The sequence below is a fragment of the Drosophila mauritiana genome, chromosome 3L, assembly GCF_004382145.1.
Source record: "Drosophila mauritiana strain mau12 chromosome 3L, ASM438214v1, whole genome shotgun sequence".
Classification (NCBI taxonomy): domain Eukaryota; kingdom Metazoa; phylum Arthropoda; class Insecta; order Diptera; family Drosophilidae; genus Drosophila; species Drosophila mauritiana.
In genome coordinates this window covers 4,978,810-5,000,104 of record NC_046669.1, presented here as the reverse complement: position 1 = coordinate 5,000,104, position 21,295 = coordinate 4,978,810, and the positions used below count along the sequence as shown (strand labels likewise).

The following is a 21,295-nucleotide window of genomic DNA, read 5'->3' as shown; positions in this document are numbered from 1 at the left end:
CCATGACTTGCCTAGTGTAGATGAAGGTATATTTTATTGCATTCCGAAAGGGATTAAAAGGGGACTAACACGAATACAGGCTGCTGGGCTCAATTCAATAATCAATAACTTAGATAGGCGGTGATGTGGAGGTAGTACTGCTAATGAGATGACTCCTCGCACGGCGATTGTGGCTAGGTGGTGAGCAGGTAGTAGGCGAACAGCATGAAAGCCACAATGTAGACAGTGCCGAAGATCAGGACGTATTAAATCTCTCCGAAGTTCTTGTGTCCGGTTTGCTTGGCGTGCTCCTGGGCCTGCACCTGGCCGACCAGCCTAACATCGCACTGCATGCAGCGCAGCGTGAATTTATCCACATTGGTGTATTGACGGGAGGACTGCGCCTCGTTGGCCAACTGCTCGGCCTGCTGATAGACGCCCAGCTCCTCCACCGGGAAGATGGTGGCCGGAGCAGCACTCGGCGATGTCTCCATGTACAGCGGATCGTAGTGGATGCCATCGAAGAGCAGGAAGACACGCAGTCCAAAGTTCTTGTCCTCCCCAAAGCGATTGATAATGGCGTTCTGTATGTCCACCACATCGATCTCGATGCCATAGTAATTGGACAGTATGGACACCTCGATGGCGCCGCCCCACGAGTCCGCCTTTTGTATCCAGACGCAGTACTCGGCATTCGATTTGCCCAGCACGGCGTCGTTGTAGCTCTGCGGATCGGCGGCCACCTCTTGCGCAATGATGTGCCGCATCATTTCGCTGCCCTCGTTGTCCACCTTGCCATTGAGCACGAATCGTATGCTGGTGAAGAGGCACGAATTGTCCGCCGGCACCACCTTCTTCAGCAGTATGCCATTGAAGTCGCCATTCGGCCCGCTTTCCGTCGGCGCCACTGGCAGCTGATACTCTGGTGCCTGGGCGACTGGACCGCCAGCGGTTTCCTGCAGCAGCTGTGCCTCCTCCTCGGCCTGCAGACGACGCGCCAGCGCCTCGTCATCCTCCACGGTGGTGCCGCCACGCACAGGGGCAGCAGGAGCAGCGGCGGGCGCAGGGGCAGCCTTCTCCTCCACAATCAGCGTCTCTCCGCTGTTGATTCCGACCGCCTTGAGGTCGCGCTGCTCCTGCTGCTGCGAGAGATCCAGTGGCTTGGGCGGATAGCCTACTAGGACGTGCAGCTGCGTCGCTTGGATGTCGGTGGCCTGGACTATTTTCGTTTTCAGCTCCCCCAGCGTCGTATGCTCGTTCAGGTCGTTGACAATGAATTGACCTTTTTTGGACTTGAGCTTCACACTGAACGATCCCGTCATCGTATCCGTTTGTTCTCTTCGTGTGGGCGTGCGATGGAAATTTTGCTAATTTTGAGTTTGTTATTGTCCGTAATTTGATAACTGATAATTTTGTAATTTGACTAATTTGTGTCCTTTTTTTTATTTTTTGTGTTGTTCCAGTATCGATGCTATCGAATTTCGATATATGTTGGTATTTTTTTGTACTTCATAAAAGAACTATAATCGATTAATGCAGTGACTAATGTAGATGACGAGGCCAATCGATTTTTCGTTCTCTTGCAATCGGTGTAGATGGTGATGGCGCTATTTTTTAAATTTTCCTCTTTTTTTGTAAATCTTGCTTGATAGTTATGGATAACAAATTTAAATTAAATTGTAAAAAACATTTAATTATAAGAATGAAAATAACAAAAATACTTTGATCGTAAAGATTTTAGCTTGGATAAAATATTTACATATGGTCTAGCTCTACATTCGACTTTTAATTTACTCAATGCAGGTAATTTTGAAAAGTTGGCAGGTCGGCATTTTCAAACCGCCTGCTTAATTTTTAAATCTCAAAATCTTATCAACTTTGCGCAATGGGTAATTCAACGTATGCCAGCATACACACTTAAAAAGATAACTATTTTCGGATAATTCAGCTACTTTAGCCTATTATGGAGGTGTGAACGAAAAGCTAATGGCTGATCTGAACGTTAAGGCCAATGTCAAGTCGCTAATTAATATTTAGCAGAGAATCCGCTCGCAGCTAATGGCCAACTCAAATAGAACCCAGAACCAAGGAAACACCGATTAGCAAAAAGAAGCGAAGCCGGAGAAACCGCAAGTCAACAAATTGCCCAAACATAAGGCGTCGCAACTCCAACAATGGCACCACAATAAGGTAGTCTACGAAAAAGGGAACCTGGCTTTTGTTATCACATGCGTGTTGGACTAAAATCACTTTTAATAGTCCAAACAGATTGATTTACCACCCCGCCCTCCGACTCGTGAGTCAGTGAATCTTTGGTTGACGCTCCGCGTTGTTTTAGTTTCTATGAAAGACGAGCGGTCTGCCGGCCGAGCAACTCACTCTCAACTGAACAGGCATATAAATAGACGGGTCGGCGGGGTCTGGTGATCAGTGCAAGCAGGTCTGTCAACGCGCAGTGCGAATCCATCGATCGATTACTTACATCCAGCCCAACCGCAGCCACATACAACATGAAGTTCTTGCTCCTGGTGCGTCACTAAAAATCGACATGGAATACCAAGGAACCTTACTGACCCCTTCCTTTACAGAGCGTCTTCCTTTGCCTTGCCGTGTGCTTCATGGTCACCAGTGCTGCTCCCCGCGAGGAGGCCATTCCCGAGGGCTTCGAAGGTCCTGGCAGTGAGTCCGTCAACCCATCCGACGACCAATCTTTCCTGCTTAAGCTGAAGCTGCTCAAGAAGCTGCTGTTCCTGGGCTAGACACCACAACCTCACATTTATGGATTTATAGTTTAACTACATGTGTTTAGGTTCTTAAGAAGAAAAAAAAGAGTGAAATTAAAGAAAGTATTTGGTAACGAAACTTGTACGTTTTCATTTTTATGGAATTTAGCAAGGTTCAAGTTCGCTTCTTAAGTCTTTTGTTTGAAGGGGCTCAACCTTCACTTCCAATTACTTTTATTTTTTAACGACAACAATAAAATCGCCTCTATTTGGCCAATGCTTCTAATGAACCTGATTATTACAAATTATGGTAAGTTGAAATGAAACTCCATATTGGTGACGAATATTATTAGAAAAGCTTGATGTCAATAATGTCCGATTTTTCGTGACCAGCTGTCACGTCAATATGTGATGAGTTTTCTTAACGATTTACTTGTACATAATTCTGATACTTAAAAATATTTAATATTTTATATTTAGTTAAGCTATAATATTACTGGCATATCAAGTTAACTAATCTTGCCCATTAATGAAAGCAGGCATGATCATTAATCTCACAGTTGGCACCTTGTATTAGCACATCATTGGACTCAATTGATTCATTTATGTAGGACAGCGATTGGCCAATATCTATACGCATGTAAGGAAGATTCCGTTCGCTTTTCACACTCTCTCTACCCAGAAACGATCCGAAACGGGTTTCCCATTCAGATCTAGGCGAACAAAAACCCGACCCGCTGCCAGTCATTAGCTCCTTTTTGGACACACATGGAGATCTCATAACATTTATTTTATTTACGATTACGTATACTTTACTCGTATGTATGTGCTTTTGTGTGTGTGCTTGTGCTTATGGGGTATTGTCTAAACAAAACGGTTTGAAAATCGAATGCAGTGGGGGAGGCAAGGTTCCCAATTGACTGGACTAGAATCTGAACGGAGCTTATTGGGAATTTCCCCTAACCCAGGAGCTTCTTCAGCTTGAGCAGCTTCTTCAGCTTGAAGATGGCCTGCGGATCCTGGGGACGCTGGACATCGTCGAAGGCAGGCTGGTAGATATTGTCGCCGATCAGGGACTCATCCACGGGCACGGCAGAAATGAGAGCGATGGCCATAAGGCACACGAAGAGGGTCTAAAAAAGTAAATTACAATAGATTTTTAGTACAAATATAATGAAAATTGAATATACTTCGACAATCAACTTGAAATTTTGTACTTAATTGGAAATCATTTATAACCCTTAATCCAAATGTTATATCCAAATACTCACCAGAGCTAGGTACTTCATGATTGCTGCTGCTGGGGAGATGATTACGCTGATTAATCCAAAAATCGACTGCACATGGCTCCATCTGGCAGCAGGGCTTTTTATAGCCGAACTTTTGGGTGACCATCGATGATAATGTCATGTGTAAACTGCAGTCTGCAATGAAGAAGAGGACAAATGAGCGATACATAAACAAAAGAGTCTCGCATAAATAAGACGGTAAGCGAAAAAGAAGTATAAACAGAAAAACCTGGCCAAAAGCAGACGATCCAAGGGGCGTGGCATGTTGAGGCAGGTGCTTTGTTTTTTTCGGCCAGATTTTTTCATTTTCGGCCCTGTTTACTTGGCTTTTGGTGGCATCTTTTGTTTGCTCCGCTAAGCCACTGAAGAAGTTGATCGTTGATTAAATAATAATCAGGCTGGGTAAATGAAGACAACGACTAATGAAGGTCACCTCAAATGCGGTCAGCGGAGTAATGTTTACACAAAACCCGGAAGAAGGCGGAAATTGTAATGCCAGGCAGTTTAATTGCTAATTCAGATATCTAGAGCCCCTCGATCACCCATCCAAATGGTAAGTTAATCTGAAGTTCAAGATCCAAGCCAATTAAATAAATTATCACTTGAGCAGAGGATCCATAAATATTTGGCACTTTGAACAGCTGTCAGGCCTGAAGACTGGAACACTAAATCAATAAAAGTAAAGCTAAACGACGGAACCATTTTGGGCTGGGCGATGGTATAAAAACCAACCTATGATTGGTACGGAGGCCAAGTGTTTTTTGCCCAGTCATCGTGCAAGTATCGATGATGATGACGACGATCTTGCAGCTAAAAAAAACCGGAAACATTCGCCCTGCTCTAAATATGTAAATAACGAACTTTCGAGAATGGCCCCACAATGTCAACGCAGCCCAAAAAACATTCCACATTTTGTACTCCTAAACAAATACGTGTCGAATGGATATCAAACCAAAGTCCACCATGACAACAAATTAAAAGATTGGATTGAATGGATATCTTTGAGTTAGTCTTTGTCGTCGGCTTGTCTCGCGCGGTTTAAAGTCATGTTTGATATATTTCCCATGCCCCTGGGTTTTTTAATTAACTTTTATGGGCGTGGCTGTAACATGTGCGAGATGTCTCAATCCCGGCGAATTTATAGTGGGAGATAATAAATTTTATTACGCACCCGAAACTCGTTGATAGATGGTACAATTTTGCAGAAAATGCGTAAAAATTGTTTTTTGGGTGAACAAATTATGCAAAAAAGGGAGAGGCACCAAAATATATTTGAAAAAATGTATCTTATGAGAATTACATTATTCGTAATCGTTTGATAATTCCGAACTATCTTCTTTCGACTGAGTAACCTCTGTACTTGCTTCTTCGTTTTTCTCCACTGGCTTCTCAGTCGCTTTATTTTCCTTAGTATTTTTAAACAGCGTTGGTTCCGAGTATCCAGTTGGTGTCTTGATGGAAAACTTGATTCTGCAGGAAATCAGCTTCATGACTTCCTCGTAGACTTGTATTAGCTCAAAAAGTACCATATATCTGCCATCAGGAATGCAGAAAGGAACCAATTTGGAATCAATTACGCTATTCTCCACGAAATAGAAACCGGGAACCAAAGGACATGAGACAACAAAAGTCGAGGGCAAGAGGCTTTCGCCCGGTATTTCCTCCACTGTGATATTGCGAAGTGAATCGAGGAGCTTGCAGAGATCCATGTTCGTCATGCGAATCAGATCGAAGTGGTTCGCACCACCCACTTGATCCGAGAGCTTCCTTACGAAAATGTGCATGAGGAGCTTGCCAGGAAAGGGAACTTGAACTGTGAGATTCACATTGATTTTCTCATAGTCGACGATGTCATACTCCGCGAATATATCATCTGGTACAAAAGATTTGACATAAAACTGCTCAAGCCGCAGTCTGATCTGCTTAAGAAGTAGTACTATATTTATTAAAATTTTCGTTTATTTAAACAACTCACACTATAAACTTGAAGAGCTCCTAAACATACAAATAAAGTTAAACTTTGCAGAGGCCACATTGTTTAATGCTTGAATGATTGGACTCAGTCGAAATAACTGACCGAAAATAGCCGACATTTGGCAACTGGGAAATTAGCTTGTTTAGTCAGGCCACGTTAACTGGACTAATGACTTTGTTTCAGCCCGATTCTTATCTATCAAAGCCCAAGCTCCATGAGCAAACGTTGCGAATGCGTAATGTGGGTGTACCTACCACATGTTAACACGGCGTATGCGCAATGAACAGACTCACAGTGTTAGATATTTTCAAATCAACTTTGTGATGAGTGTTTACCAACTAGTTGCTGATATACGAGCCTAACTTGGCGAACTCAGCGTCGCATCTATCAAGACGATAAACATAAAACCTGATCCCAGTTGCGAATTCGGTGGCCAACTGATGAACTTGAACCAAAAAGCATGAGCGGGTAACTACTGGGAAAAACAGCAAAAGTTTACCATGTAAACGGGCATAAATTGTGCCGCCGGAAAGCAAGGCGAACAAAAGTCTCGGATAAATCATACCAAACAAAATGTATGTATGCCAGTGGACCATAAATTTCGAGCGTTTTTATTGCAATTTGCTTGTTTGTACCAAAAACAAGTGCAAACAGTGCCAACAGCAGCAACAACAACAACAAGCCAAAAGGCTGCCTTAAGCCGCAAACTACAGTGAAAGTGACGTAATGCGATGCTACCAACAACAATAGCTGGCTAAAAAATATGTATAAAAACCATTAAACAACGACAACAAAGTACAGAGAAAAGCAACTGAGCAAACGGTCAGAAAAACAAAATGCCAATGTCTTTTACAACGAAGAAGCAGCAGCAACAACAATAATACCACCAGTTGACCAAAGGGTCAGGGGGTGGTAAGGGGGGGGATTGGGCGGCTTAAAGGGGGTGTACACAATGGATAAAGGGGAAACAGAGATAGCAAACATGGCGCAAAAAGCGTACTTTGTTTGCATATGTCTGACCTTTTGCACTCGCACTCGGCACGTGTTGCGACTATCGAAAGAAGGCAGGTGACTAAAGCGAAAGGAAAATTTAAGTGCTCACAGGTGGCTAAAACACATGTGTTGGGTCTTACAAACAAACGTTTAAATATTAAAAAAATATATATTTAAATTTTTATCGAATTGCATTGAACTATATCACGATCGCATCTCTAATGCAAAGTCGCATCGCATAAAAAAATGCACATGCATCGTATGTCGGCTTACATTTTATTTACCTCTCTGCTTTATCGTTTTCTTCGCCGTACGTTATTTTTATACTTTATTTTTTATCGTCTGAAATTTACAATTCAATGTCATGCCGGCTATATTGTGGTTGCTTCTTCCATATTGCCAAATTGAGGCAAAATGAAGAAGAAGTTGCTGCTGCTGCACCAGAAGATCAGCAAGATCATTTTGCTGCAGAACCGGTTGGTTCGGTCACTCTCCTCATCGAGGTATATAGACACCCCCCACCTCTGTCCTCCAAACCACGCAGACAATGCAGTCCCAATGTAAAATTAAGTGTGTAACGCGACCTTGAAACTCCAACTCCAGCCCAAAAACCACAAATGCAAGTGCTGGTCATCTTGGACGCTACTGCCATTCATGTATTATTTATGTATGCATGTGGTGGTATCCATCGGGTTTTATGAACTGCGCCGCTCAGCCCGATAATAATTGTTATTGCACCCATACATCGTGAATTTGGTGGGCAGGGGAGGAGCGCGATATCATTAACAGTCTAGGCCACAGCCATCCAGATATCTCTGTAAACGGTGGGCGGGACAAAGTCTGGGGTTTCCGCTTTATATCATCGTTTAATAATCAGTGGATCCTACGTGACGTCGATAGCAACTCCACCTTTTTGGGTCATTATTTGGTTACTTGGTATCTAGAAAAGGGTTTCTTGGAAAATGCATAAAAGTTAATGTGCTGGAAGCGTAGCAAAGTAAGGTTAATCAATAACAGCAGCATAACTCTTATATATATACATTAATATATATACATGTATATTTAAAAATAAAGTCAATTAGAGAACAGAGTTTCTTTATTACCTCAACTATAATCGATTCTTGGAAAACAAAATATTTAAGACCATCTTGAGCCATAGCAATTATACTAAAACTAATGCTAGCCTAAGATATCTAGGTTTAAGCAGTAGTGCGAATAATAAACATATAAATAACTCGGAGGTTAAGTTCATTGTTTATTGATGAACGTGTAAGTGATTTGCAAGCTCAGCGAGGGTTGCTCGAAATATACGTCCAGTTCAACGTTCAAAAAATAGCTATGCTGGCTGAATAATGAGGAAATTCCTTACTTCTTATATAGTGTTTATAAATATTTTAAATGATACATTACATACGATAAAGTTTACAATCCACCCACGTGGAGTGGAGAATCTGGGTTTATGTGTTTATTTCCCCACTAAATACTCGACTGATGGAATTTTTCTTGTTTTCGCATTTGTTTAGTACCATTTGGTTGATTGCTTCCGAAGATCAATGCTAAAAGTTGTAATTAAAGGCAGCGAAGTAGCGAACAAATTTGTAGCGGTCGTTGTTCTTTTGTTTTGTTGATTTAGCACTTGGGATCTTGTGCTTTTGCTTTTGCGCTGGCCACGCCCACTTGGGCGACATGAAGAGGTGTACCAAATATATATAGTGGCAAGATGTATTCATAGGTAAAATGCAAATTCCCGTTAATTGAATGCCAAACAAAAGAGCAGTGGTAGCCGCAACATCGAGAAAGGGGTTCGGTTTAATTTTCTGGTCTCGTTTTTGGGGGGATGGCTGTTTGAAAAATCAATTAGCAGTATAAAATGGTTTTTCCGTTTTAAAGCCTTACCTGGTTTAGTTTTGTAATACTCTTTCTCTCTATTTCTCCCACTCCCACTTCGCTAGAAGAGAGAGCAAATCCTAGGAGCTCCACCCACCGCCCAGCCACCCACAGCTGAAAGGCGAGAGAGGAAAAGCAGTGGAAAAACCGCAGCTGCTGCTTTAAATTTATGCCAACGCGGCATTAGAAGCATGGCTTGCGGTTAAATGGGCAGTGGGAGGAACACCCAAACCCCCCAAAAAGGTAGCTAGAAAATGGCGGAGGGCTAGGGGGTTATTTCAGCCATATTGGCTAGGTATTGGTAACATTGTACATGTGTGTATTTGTGTGTGTGCATGTGGGTGTAGCAAACTGCAAGAAATCAAGGCTTTAGTTGCGGCGGTCGCAACGAAAAATGGCGGAGCGCTTTATGAATATTTATAACACAATGGAGCATGAAAAAGTTTGTTTGTAGGTGAAGGGAAGGATAAGGGGTGTACCCATACATGTGTGGGCAAGGAGCTATCCAGGTTCATGCGTCTGATATCGCATTCAATGGCCGATTGACAGCGGCGGGGTTAATGGAAGGATCAAGTCCCATAAATCGCTAAAAGAGAAAACTATCGTTGCAAATTGGGTAAATAAAAACAAATGTTATATTCTTAAATATTTAAAATATTTATTTAGTCCAAGTAGATACCTTTTGATGACCCAAATGATCATGTTTTATGTTATAGAGTGAACTATAATTTTGTGATTCGGTTTTTACCCCTATGCGCTCCTGTTTTTCCAGCTGAAATCCAGCCAAGAATCTCCAGCGACTTACAATGCAAATGGAAATGCCAAAATGCAGGAAAAGTTACCCCACTTTCAATTCGACTTCCTGTGCATTCGTCCTCGCATTTAGATTGGCAATAAATTAATACTCGAGCATGGAAAGTTGCGCCATTAGAAGGGCGAATCGAGTGACACACATTTGAAAAATATTTAATTTGCCAAAAATGCCAGTCGAACTGAGTCCTTTGGCATTTCCATATCAAATGCATATTGCGCATACGCAGGGTGGGCGGTGCCATTAATTCAAAGCTCATTGAAAGAATTTTACAGAAAAAGTTTAAATTAAAAATCGGGCAAAATTAAGCAAAAAAAAAGGTTGGTAAACCGAAACCAATTCAAATATTGATTGGGTGCGTGAGTAGAGGGGGAGGGGGGTGGAAAAAAGAGAGGGGAATCCCCCGACTGGGAGCACGTGCTGACGCCATCTAGCGGTCGCTGCATGCAAATTGCCAAATCAGTGCGTGACTTGTAAAATTTCCACAAAGGCTGCGAACAAAAACTCAAATGCAAACTGTTAGTTATGACAAAGCAAACTTAACTAGCGGTTATTCGATTTTTTTCTCTCTTAGTTTTTTGGAAAATTTTAAACTGGCACGCACGTGTAACGCCCCACAATGGAAAAAAGGTGGCCCAATCTTTAAGCGCCAGTCAATTACCGAGTTTACAGAATGCCCCCGGCTAATGGTCAGCTCATTCATGACTCGTTTAATGGCCCTCAACTGAACTCTTTTCTTCGCTTTACTACCCTTTTTTGCCGCCAATTTGAACAACAACTGTCAAAGTCAAAGACTAACAAGAGACCATATAGTGTGTCCATTCATGACTGCCCCCCTCCAACCTCTCCGTACATATATTTTACATCGCTTGACTGCCCCTGGAAAACGTTTGCCATTTTGTGTATCTCCATTTGGAGATGCCTTTTAAATGATATTTTTTGCATTGGCAGTCGGTAAACATCTTTGCTGCAAGACAAACTTGTACATCTTGTGTGCGTATCTTCAATTTATATTTCAAGTGCAGAAAGTGGAGCAAACTAACATTTCCAGCGAATTCCCTTCGGTTGCGGCAGTCAAAAGTTTTTGGTCAGCTCATGCAGTTCATTGGTTTGTTTGCCTGAACGGTCAGAAAAATCGAGCAGTTGGCGGGGTCACTTGCGGGAAACTTAATCGATTCGGACACTTTACAACATGTTTATCATAAGCATTTGCCAATATAAATATTTTTATCAATTGCTAGAAAAGCAAACAGAATGGGAAAAAAGGCAATAACTTTGAGTGTGAGTGTGAAGCATGAGGTTGTTCGATTATAGACACTTTAGTTACTTAAAGCATGTTAATATTATGAATAAATCAGATTGCTTTATAGTCGAAATGCATTCTAAATAGAAATTTATAAGAAATTCTAAATATTTCATCTTGATAGAGTTGTTTTTAAGTTCAGAGTTGTGAATAGCTCTTAGCAAACCCCTTTTTTTCACTGGTCCACTTCCCTCAAACTTTCCGCATGTTTCATCTCATTTCATTCTGCCCCAGCAGAACATCCTTGCATTTAAAATTTATGTCAAATTAGCGAGCGCCTCAATGACAAATGCTCGAGCAATAGAAAAGGCCGCGAAGAATGCAATTTTTACAAGCCAGACCAGAGTGGAGCAAACCAAGTTCCTTCCTGGAAACCACTTTAGTGCCCCCACCCTCTCGTTCGTCATCCACGATGCACCACCCACAACCCACTGACTTGCCGCAGGGCAACGGAAATTAGTTCAACGGCACTCACAACGGCGGCAGTTAAACGTCGTCTTGGACTGGAGTGCAGCGAAAACCAGGCTAAGATCTCTTAGGGATGGCAAATGATATAGGAAAAATGCTGTACTTGGCAGGTAGGCAGTGGATTTGAAGGATCTACCATATCTTATATGAACTGTGAAATTTGAACTCTTTAAAAGGTACAATTTTTAAGGTGATAAATTGATCAGACTTCTTACCAATGATATTTTATTAACAAATTAGTTTTTTTGGCCTTTCTTGTCTTAAAATTTCATCCTGTACCCTACAAGATATTATGTATCTTATTCTGTAAAATCTTGAACATAACTTCTTGAAGTAGGTTTGAGATCAGTTGAAGATTTGTAAGAATAATGTCAATGTAATAAATCGTTTTTAACATCCCTAGAAACTATCTAGTATTCCCCATGCCCTTCTCTAAACTGCAGACACTTGTTTTTTATAGCTGCAAGGGGTGAAGTGGGAGGCGCGCGGACATTTGAAGATGATGTAGTGCGGACATAAACATAAATAATGGCAAAGCGCAGTTATTACTTTTCTTGGTCTTGGTCTTGGTCTTGGTCTTGGTCCTGGTGCTGGTCCTGGTTCTTTTCTCATCCTCGGGCTGTGATGCTTACATAAAAATTGTATGTAAGAGGAGTAAGTGGAGGAGGAGGAGGAAGTTGCAGGGCCATTTTCTGGCTTGATGCTGCTCATTGGTCTTGGCTTTTTTAATTGCATTCTGACTGCCGCATCAAATGGCAACCGCTGTCCTAATGGGTTAATTGGGCTTAAGGCAAGAATCCTTCGGCGGGCCGTTCCTTCGCGGCAGGACCCGGGAACTGGTGATTTATCTGTGCTGGCAAATTGACAAACGATTCGCGCTTAATGGAAAAGTTACGCATACGCCATGGATTACAGCGCGGCGCGCATTATTAATATTCATTTCAGTGCGCATAATTTGCACATACATCAGAGCCGCGTACCAGGATATGCGAGCAATAAAAATAAAGATATGGCCATGATTTGGCAAAAGTTGCCTACGATCTTTTCGGACTACAAACGAAGACAGCGAGGAGAAGAGGGAAATGCAGATTGCATGTCCTGGCAACAGGATGCACCCGCCCCAGTCATGCATTAACAACAACGCCATCTCCAGCAAACAATCCCAGCCAAAAACATAAACAATAAACAGAGCTGAAAGGACGAGCAGGACCCAAAACGAGGAGCAGATGGAGCAGGAGCCGGGGGTAACGCACTCCGCTAATGCACCAAAAACTGCATCCACTACTCTCAGTACCCCCTCCCCCCAGTTACTTAACAATATTTCTCATTGTTGTTGAGACGTTGCAGGTGTTTGCTGAAGCATATCAAAAGTATATGTATGTACGACCATAGCTGCGACTACGTCGACGATTTAAGCCAAAAGGCGTTGGGTTTGGGTGGGTTTGCAGTTGAGCCAAGGCAACTGGCTGTCTGAAGACGCCAAGGATGCCACAGCTAAGAACCAGTCAGAAATTACTGATCATATATGATATATCTAATATTTCAATATTTAATATATGCTGGAATGTTACATTTATATTTTTAAAATCAATATAATAAGTGCATATGACTTTGTATTTCACGCTTAATTCTTTTGATCTAGTTCCAATTGCGAACTCATTTTAGCCCGAAAGTAGGCAACACTTGTGGCATTTGCCATTTGCCGCAGAAGAAAGGCCGTCTGCTGCACTCGCCCTGCTTTCTCCCCCTTTTTCCACCGTTCTCCACCTCCTTCGCCTTTCTTCTTGTCCCCGCTTGGCTGCCTTACCTTAATTATGAGTTACTTTTGTGCAGGCATTTTCTTAGTTGCTCACCGCCCCCAACAGGCGCCACCCACTTTTGTCCCGTGTGCGTTGTTTACTTTTTTGTGCAGCTTAAATCAACTGAGGTGAGTCGGAGGACATTCAGCTGGAGGTGCAGCAGGATCTAAAAGAGCGGGAGCAGAGTGGCAATTGCGTGGGCTGTGTTTGCCTCTGGGCCACAATGCCGCTGCTGGCGGGTAGGAAGGTGGGAGGGGCGGTGATTCTGGGCGGATTCTTTTACAACAAAGCAGACGAAAGTCGCTGGCGGCATTTGCCGCATTTGCTGCAACAGAAACAGCAGGTGCAACAGTGGGTGGCTTGCCCCAGTCTGCGGTGGTGGGGTCATTTGGGGGAGGAGGTGAAGGCTGGAGGGAGATGGGTACGGAGAGGGGTGCCAGCTGCTTATGCTGTGTAATTCCGCGTAAAATGCACAAAGGGACAACCCGTTAACCGCCCCCAGCTGACTGCCTTGAACCGCAGCTTTTCCACCTGCATGACACCTGCCATTGTTCACAAAAACTAGACAATAGAGACAGCCACAAGATGGTGCGGGGTCACGGTGAGCACAATCTGGAGGAAACACAATGAGTAGGCCCACCGAAATCCGTAAAACATTTAAATGGATTCCTTTCATGCGCATGAGAAGCAGCTCGACCTCAAAGTGATTTATTTTAGCCAAAAACTAAACTAAAAGTGTCAACATTTTCAGAAGCAAACAAAAGTGACCTACTTAGAAACAAAGAAACAAAGAACGTAAGGTTTAAATGCATTTCTTCAGTTAAAGCTGGAAACAGTAAGAATTTGAAAACTGGTTATTAGTATTTGTATTATAAACAAATAAAGTTTTTTTTGTATACTAATAGAATATAAACACGAATAAAATTCCTTTTAAATGCATGTAGAGAGTGAAATAAATTAGCTTTAAATGCATACGGCAACAAGTATGTATTTTTGGACAAACTAATTTTATGAATTAATTTAAAAAATATTTTCCAGAGCCAAATAGGCAAACTAGAAATTAGAAATCTTCTGTGCAGTGCATAAATTTTCACCCGCAAACTGGTAACAATTTCCCATGCAAATAACTCATTTTTAGTTAATTTCCAATTTCCTTTGGAAGTGTTCTAAATTCGATTTAGTTTTATGTGCTAACACAAAGTGTGTGGATGCCCGAATGGAAAAGGGAAAGGCCATTCGGGTGGGAAAGGAGGCAACTTCATCGTTGGCTAACCGGAAATGCAACAGGAAATCAGTGTGCAAGGGCAGTAAATGCTGATGCCACGCCCACAAAACGTCCAGCGAACAACGCCCATCACACCCCGCCACATGCGGCACGTTTCCACATTGCACATTTTGCGTTGAATAAACTTTGCTGGCAGTTGCGGCGCCAAATCGGAGGAACAGCCAAACGAAAGGGAACTGAGCGAAGTCAAAATAAGTCAAGCTGGAAATATTTCCCATTCCTCAGCCGGGCCATTTCCTCACCCGCCCGTGAAAAGCGAGAGAGAGAAGGACCAACTCCGGGGGCCATTTTGTTATTACAGTTGCTGCAATTTCAGCGTCGACGTTTTGCTGCTTTAGCAACAATTACAACAGTCGGCCCAAAAGAAAAGCCAACAACAGTGCAGAAATGTTGCCCAGAGAAGAAGGACAACGGAAAAATACCAGGCAAGAAAAATAGAAGCACCCTGTTGCACGTTTTTCCAAAGGGTGTGAAGGAGGAAAATCAGGAAAAGCTGGCGAAAAACTTGGGTAGCCGTTGGGTCGCCGACTTGCCGCCACTCAAGTGAAGCAACAGTCGCAATCACAACATGACAGTGCACCCACACAAGGACTCAGCACACACACATTTGCACTGCACATAGGCATTTACACTTAGAAAAAATCAATGGCACAATCCATACACAAAATGAATAAACTTATATAATTGTTTTGAAGCCTTAAAACTTCTAGAACTGAATGTGCATTTAATTTAAACTACTTTAACTGTTATGATTGCAATTCACGTTACTTTTTTCAGTGCATGGCACACACATGTGCCACACATACAGATGCCCCCACATGGACGCACTTCACCCACATTTGTCTTCCGGCAATGACAGCGTCAGTAAATTGAAAATGGCCACCAAATGCACAGCAATGGCAAGCGGCAAAGTTTACGACTACCGCCGGACCGCCCCCTCACTGCCCACCACCCCTCGCTGTCACTCTCTTTTTGGACTGGGAATATCAACAAGGCAACCTTCAGACGGTTAACAGTTTTCCAATTCCCGCTGCACGATGCATCTCATTGCTGGCCAAGAGCGATGCGATGGGTTGCGATGCCAAGCAGATGGAGATGCAGATGCAGATACATTTGGAAAAGCGTCGCACAGGAGCCCAAGGATGCGAAGCGTGTCCACCAGTGGGCATCCGCCATGGTGAGCAGCTGGGGATGCACCGGTCATTTTATCTACTAAAATGTGTCAATGAGTACATGAAAAACTAGACAATTTTGAAGATAAGAAATTTAAAATAAAATAAAAAAAAATAATAAATAATAGATAGCTAACTAAATTATAATTATCCCTTTTAGGCTGACTTGTCTGTGGTATATTGTTGGATGCGGACGAAGGGTCATCTCTAATGTTACTCCATCTTGCACCAATGTTTGTCCTGCGTGTCCCAGAGCTGTTGCATTGGGTTTGGGAACCGGTGCTGCTGTTGCTTCCACTTCAGTTTCGGTTGCCGGTTAATTGTATGCGACTGCTGCAACTCACTGCTGCCAACATGCGGCAATTGACATTGATCAGAGCTGACCTTAACGGAGTGGGGGCCCAGACAACCGCCCACTCCGCCCACCGGTCACTTAATGCGCTTAAAACGAGACACAATGAGAGTGACAGGAGGTTCGAGCTCGGGCTGGGGAATCCCCTCATCATTATGCAATACGATACACGGAATGTTCCCTAGAGGCATGCAAATGGAATGCGAAAAGTGCGCCTACGACAAGAGTCTAGTGGGTGGGTGGTGGCATGGTAATGAGTAGTTTCCCCCAACTTTCTACCGCTTCCATGTGGCCGGGAGTAATTGCGGAAAATGAATTAAAGGCAATTTGCGGTGGGACACGAGGATGGGGTGAAGGATCATGCAAAGGGAAGATGAACAACGAATGGCAACAAAATGCCAAGTGAAAGCAAACAACGTAAGCTGTTGCTGCATAGGCGAAGTACGAGGCCGGGAGTCCTGAGTCCTGAGACCTGATGGAGCAATGTTGCAGGAAGCTGGCAAGCAGCAACACCACCAGCAACAGCAGTAACAGCAGCAACATCGCCCGGAAACAGGATGAGATCCAAGAAGCAACAGCAACAGCAATGGCAAAAGCAACGCCAGCAATCGTAACATGCAAATGGGAAAGCACACACGTGTGTGTTGTGCTGTGTTGAAATTGCATTTAAAAAGCTAAAAGAAAAGCGGATGCAACAATTTGCCATTGTGAAACTGTCAGGGGAGGTGTGCGTTAAGAGGAAGGCGCTCCAACCGCCTGATTTTCCACCTGCTATACCTTTTCGCCGCCTGTCTGCGTCTGTCTTCATGACTTTCCCCAGGCAATTTGAGCGAATTTCGAAGTCACTCGAGGAGCATGGGACCTAATGGGCGGATGGGGGCACTGAAAAGCCGGGGAACTGGTTAAATATAATGATAGTAACCTGATGCGATAAGTATTTGTGCTGTGGCGCATCTAAAGCTGGAGGAGATTGCCACCGCAAGCGGAAGGAAGCCAAATTGTGCCAGAAATGGAAGTATGTTCTTGGAAGTTAGTTATGAGATTATCATATGCGACTAGATTAATTATTAGTTTCTTTGCATCAAATACAATTCAAGAACTCATTTTAAATTTCAAAATAAAATTAAATTTTTACGCTCACTAATCTTGACATAAGGGAAATTCCCATTTTATATACTACTATATCAATACGGAATTATTTCAAATAATGTGGAATGCATATGGTTTTGAACTCTTACATGTCTGGAGTTTTTAATTCACTTTTTTTCACAGGAGATTTTTAGCTGTGTGAGAAAAAAATGTAGTTGAACACTAATTTGATTTTAATTTGTTTACTTTGTCGTATTGTTATGTGCATTTTGTTTGTTTTTTCGTGTTTAATTAAAAATGCATTTATGCAGTCAGGAATGGGGGAGTGAAGTGGCGGCATGGAGGGTAAATGGGGCGGATCATGAGAAAACACTTTATTATAGCAGTTGCAGAGGCGCTTTATAAATTACAGTAAAATAAGTCAATTACAAACATTTTCGATGCCCCCGGAGCCGCGTGGAAATCCGAACCCATTTAGCAACCGTAATGGAAAACATGCGCTTTCCGTTTCCGCTTTTCCCCATTGATTTTTGCCAAGCAGCGAACGTAAAAAAACAATGTGTTTTTGTAAACTTTTTATTTCCGCTCCGATTGAGCATTAAATGTATATAAATTTTGGCTAAAATAAAGCCTGGCCGAGGGGCAACAACAAAACCTATTAATGTCCAACACATGCACACAGATAACACATACACTTACACGGGCGAGGCAACGAAAACACACACACTCACACAGAGACAATTACAATGGCAAGTCGAATGCAAATAAACAGTAAATTTGCATAATCAATTTGTTTATTGATTCGTATAGTCGAACTATTTTAATTACGTTTACGCCAGGACCTCACTTCGATACGGTGCGAAAAGGACGGAGGAGATTGTGCGAAAGAGAGGGAGGAGGGGCCAAATGCAAACCAAAATTTGGCAAATACAATAAAGCCAATCGTCGACAAACAGCGAATTAATTTTTCTCACTGTTAGTTGGTTTTTTGTGCCACATCTGTGCCGAATATGCATTTGGCAAATATTTACCAATATTTTCTGGCTTTAGATTAATCAAAAATCAACTACAGGAACAAGAAAATATATTTATTAGCTATATCCAAGCAGTTTGAATACTCTTCCTAAAAGTTAATGTATATAAAAACGATTGTTAACTAACGATAATTTGGTATTTATTAGCTGTGGTAAATTATTATTTAAAATAGCGCAGAACATTATAAACACCTCAGTTAGGGCATTAAAACAACAATTAGCCACATCCGGTAAACATTCGTCGATATCCGTTTCCGCTTATAAAAAACTTAACATACTTTCAGGCGTTCGCATAAATTGCCTTTTAATGGACACCCAACCAAATGGGAATCGAGTGGTTTGAGTGTTCGAGGGCAGAAGGTTCTGGTTCTTTATGGCTGGATACACGCTTAAAATGCTAAAAGCCAATTATTTAACAGGTTTTTTGTGTGCCAAAAAGCAGTAACCGAAACGGATGCCACTGGAGCGAAAGTATTGCACAAAAATGATTGCTGATTTTACATTTTCAAATCAACAAATTGTATCAATAGAGAAAAAAGAGCACAAAAATTAAATATTGATCTAAACATATATTCAAATTGCACTTGCACTACAATGTCATGCAAAGTGATGTAATGTTATGTGTGCAGTGACATAAGCTATATTTAAGTAACTAAAGATTAGCTTTTAACTTAGCCTAACTTCACTATCTGGAATCAAAGGATGTTCTACCGATTCCGACTAGTGCACTTTTCCGACTGTCATCGTTGAGAGCAAACTCCATCAGCATCATCGTCAAGTCACAGCCTCAATGACAACCAGACACTTGTCTGGTCATGATACCCGCACCAGAAACTGGAGACCAGAATCGGGCAGCCAGGACCAGAACTAATGTCCTCCAGCCTAAGCACTCACCTCGTGTCAGGGACACGCTCTCTGTTCTCTGCCCAGTTGGCTAGTGGAGGATTTCCAGTGGACAGTTCCGAGTTGGCAGTCAATCAAGGGTGGCGTCAAAATTTGTTTTTCTTTTCTCTCCCCTTTTTTTTTGTAAGTGTACCCCTTTGGGAAGAGCTTCGAAAAACGGCGAGGCGCAAAATTTGTTAAGTGGCTACAAGTGGGCACAGGACATGGGGCTACCATCCGAATACCATGCGAATCCCATCCGGATCCGGGGACAGTGTGTCAACCGCAGAGCAAAGTGCAGCGGCAAGTGTTCCCAAACATGAAAAGTTTTCCGCTGTGGCAGCGGTTCGCTGTTCTTGCCGCTGATTAAATGAAATGAAAAGTTAGCCACCACCACGCGGGGAGTAATTGAAATTAGCCGTCGTTGTTCTCTAGGCAAATACTAGTTCAAGCCATGGCTTTAAGTGTGGGCAGTTCAAAAAGCAATCATAATTTCTATGTGCCGGGCAAAACAAGAGCTGGGTATAAAAAAAAGAAAAATGAAAATGATAATTAAATCACTGTGAATAACGGCAGATAAATCTCACTCTGTCTGCATTTTTCGCCAAGGAAACCAGCAACTTTCGAGATGGCAATAGAGTGCATCATTGTGCCACTTGAAAAACTTTGATTAAAATCCTTTTGAAGTGCAAACAAATAGCGCGGGACAAAAGTATCTGCAGCTTGGAGCTGCCCAGAGAGTGGGTGGCATCTGAATCCTGAATCTAAAGTGCAAGAAGATTTAACGCGAGACGACAGTCAATGTGTGTCCGCACTTTTTGAAGGCTACGCCAAGGAAGCACGAGCTCCAGCATTTGCATTTCACTATTTGCTACCCTGGCTTTGGTGATGATGAGTGCAACAAAAGTATATCCATATCTTATCATAGCATATTCACAGGATAATTGCTAACAGCATTTGTATTTATAAGGAAAGCTTAGAGAGACCTGACCTAAAAATTGAAAATCATAAAGGATATTTTACTTAGCTACTTATGCATTCAGTAACGATTTGCATTGACCTGCTGGAATCAAAGTTTCCAGGGTACTCAATTAGTCGAGTTCTTCCTTGCTTTCTTGTCTGCATCCTGGCTGCTGTTGTAGTTGTTGTTGCAGCTACCCGAATCCTTTTTTTGTTTCTTGCTCTGCGCTAAGCTTCACTAAATCCTTCTGTCGCGTCGAAAGCGCAACAACAACTACGCAGGAACCGCTGGCCACCGCAGCAGCAAAAGGGAAGGAGCAGCAGCAACAGCAACAGCAGAGGTTAGTAGTGCAAGGGGGCGTCAGAAAAGTGGGGCGGGGCTCGGGTGGAAGAAGAAGAGCAACCATGACGACGCCGGCGACAATGCAATAACTCATGTGCAGTAGTTGTTGCTGCTGTTGCTGCTGCTCCTGCTGGATGTTGGTCATGATGACACTTTGGTTGTTGCTCCCAACTCAAAATCGCCCCATTCTTCGTCGCCCCCCCGCTGCCCCCGCCCTCCGTTGTTGCCTGGCGCTTTGTGCTTTGGCAAAAGTTTTGTTTGATAGTCCCACAATTGCAAAAGTTCGCCACGTTCTTTGAGCTGTGAGCCAGGGATCTGGCTTAAATGCATTTTAAGTTGCATCAACTTTAATAAAATGCCACATGTGAAGCTTGTTTACTGCTGTTGATGCCGTTGCCGCCGCCGCTGCCGCCGCTCTGCGGTGTTATTGTAGTTAAGTGCACTTGAGAGCGCTTTAAAGTTGGAGGCCAAGCGATAAGGACACGCAACTTGCACTCGATGTGAAGTAATCTCTGGCCGCCGCTTGCTTCCGTCCATTCCCTGCAGCTTTTAGCCCCTTTCTGCATCTGTACTAGCTTGTACACCGTGACGTATGCGCAACGTTGGGTTTCGCCGGCGGTTTATCATACGCACCGTTGCCGGAACGACGGAACTGGTGGTGTTTTTGTGTGGCTGCAGTGGCGATGCTAAAAGAGTTTCCAAGTCATCATCTCGCTCTGGCGCAACTTGAAGGTCGTCTAACTAAGTTCCTGGAGTCTGTCGGAAAGCATTCGAAAGATTTTCGACTCTCAGGGGTTAAGGAATTTCAGTTTCTTATGCTGGGGGAAAAAGCGATAAAAATGATACTGGAGCTACCATATAAGTTTTGTATATGGAAACATAACTTCCCCTAAGTAAAAAAAATATATATGAAGAAAATATTGTGCCTGATTATAATACAACCACAACATC

The 21,295-nt window shown here is 42.7% G+C and overlaps 4 protein-coding genes across 4 annotated transcripts; 1 reads left to right on the top strand and 3 right to left on the bottom strand.

Moving 5' to 3' along the window:
* Positions 1-7: 7 nt before the first annotated feature.
* LOC117139244 (ubiquitin thioesterase OTU1) lies at positions 8-1,474 on the bottom strand. Its single transcript, XM_033301455.1, has one exon. It carries the CDS (start codon positions 1,299-1,301, stop codon positions 246-248), a length of 1,056 nt encoding a protein of 351 aa, XP_033157346.1. The 5' UTR covers positions 1,302-1,474; the 3' UTR covers positions 8-245.
* A 926-nt stretch (positions 1,475-2,400) lies between these two features.
* On the top strand, positions 2,401-2,808 carry LOC117139249. Its single transcript, XM_033301463.1, has 2 exons — positions 2,401-2,507; positions 2,568-2,808. The coding sequence occupies exons 1-2, from the start codon at positions 2,490-2,492 to the stop codon at positions 2,736-2,738; spliced, it is 189 nt and encodes a 62-aa protein (XP_033157354.1). The 5' UTR covers positions 2,401-2,489; the 3' UTR covers positions 2,739-2,808.
* A 649-nt stretch (positions 2,809-3,457) lies between these two features.
* On the bottom strand, positions 3,458-4,071 carry LOC117140373. Its single transcript, XM_033303238.1, has 2 exons — positions 3,974-4,071; positions 3,458-3,835 (listed from the first exon to the last, which is right to left on the bottom strand). The coding sequence occupies exons 1-2, from the start codon at positions 3,989-3,991 to the stop codon at positions 3,662-3,664; spliced, it is 192 nt and encodes a 63-aa protein (XP_033159129.1). The 5' UTR covers positions 3,992-4,071; the 3' UTR covers positions 3,458-3,661.
* Positions 4,072-5,292: 1,221 nt separating this feature from the next.
* LOC117139190 lies at positions 5,293-20,489 on the bottom strand. The gene is made up of 2 exons (XM_033301359.1): positions 20,406-20,489; positions 5,293-5,910 (listed from the first exon to the last, which is right to left on the bottom strand). Exons 1-2 carry the CDS (start codon positions 20,487-20,489, stop codon positions 5,293-5,295), a joined length of 702 nt encoding a protein of 233 aa, XP_033157250.1.
* Between the last annotated feature and the right edge of the window lie 806 nt (positions 20,490-21,295).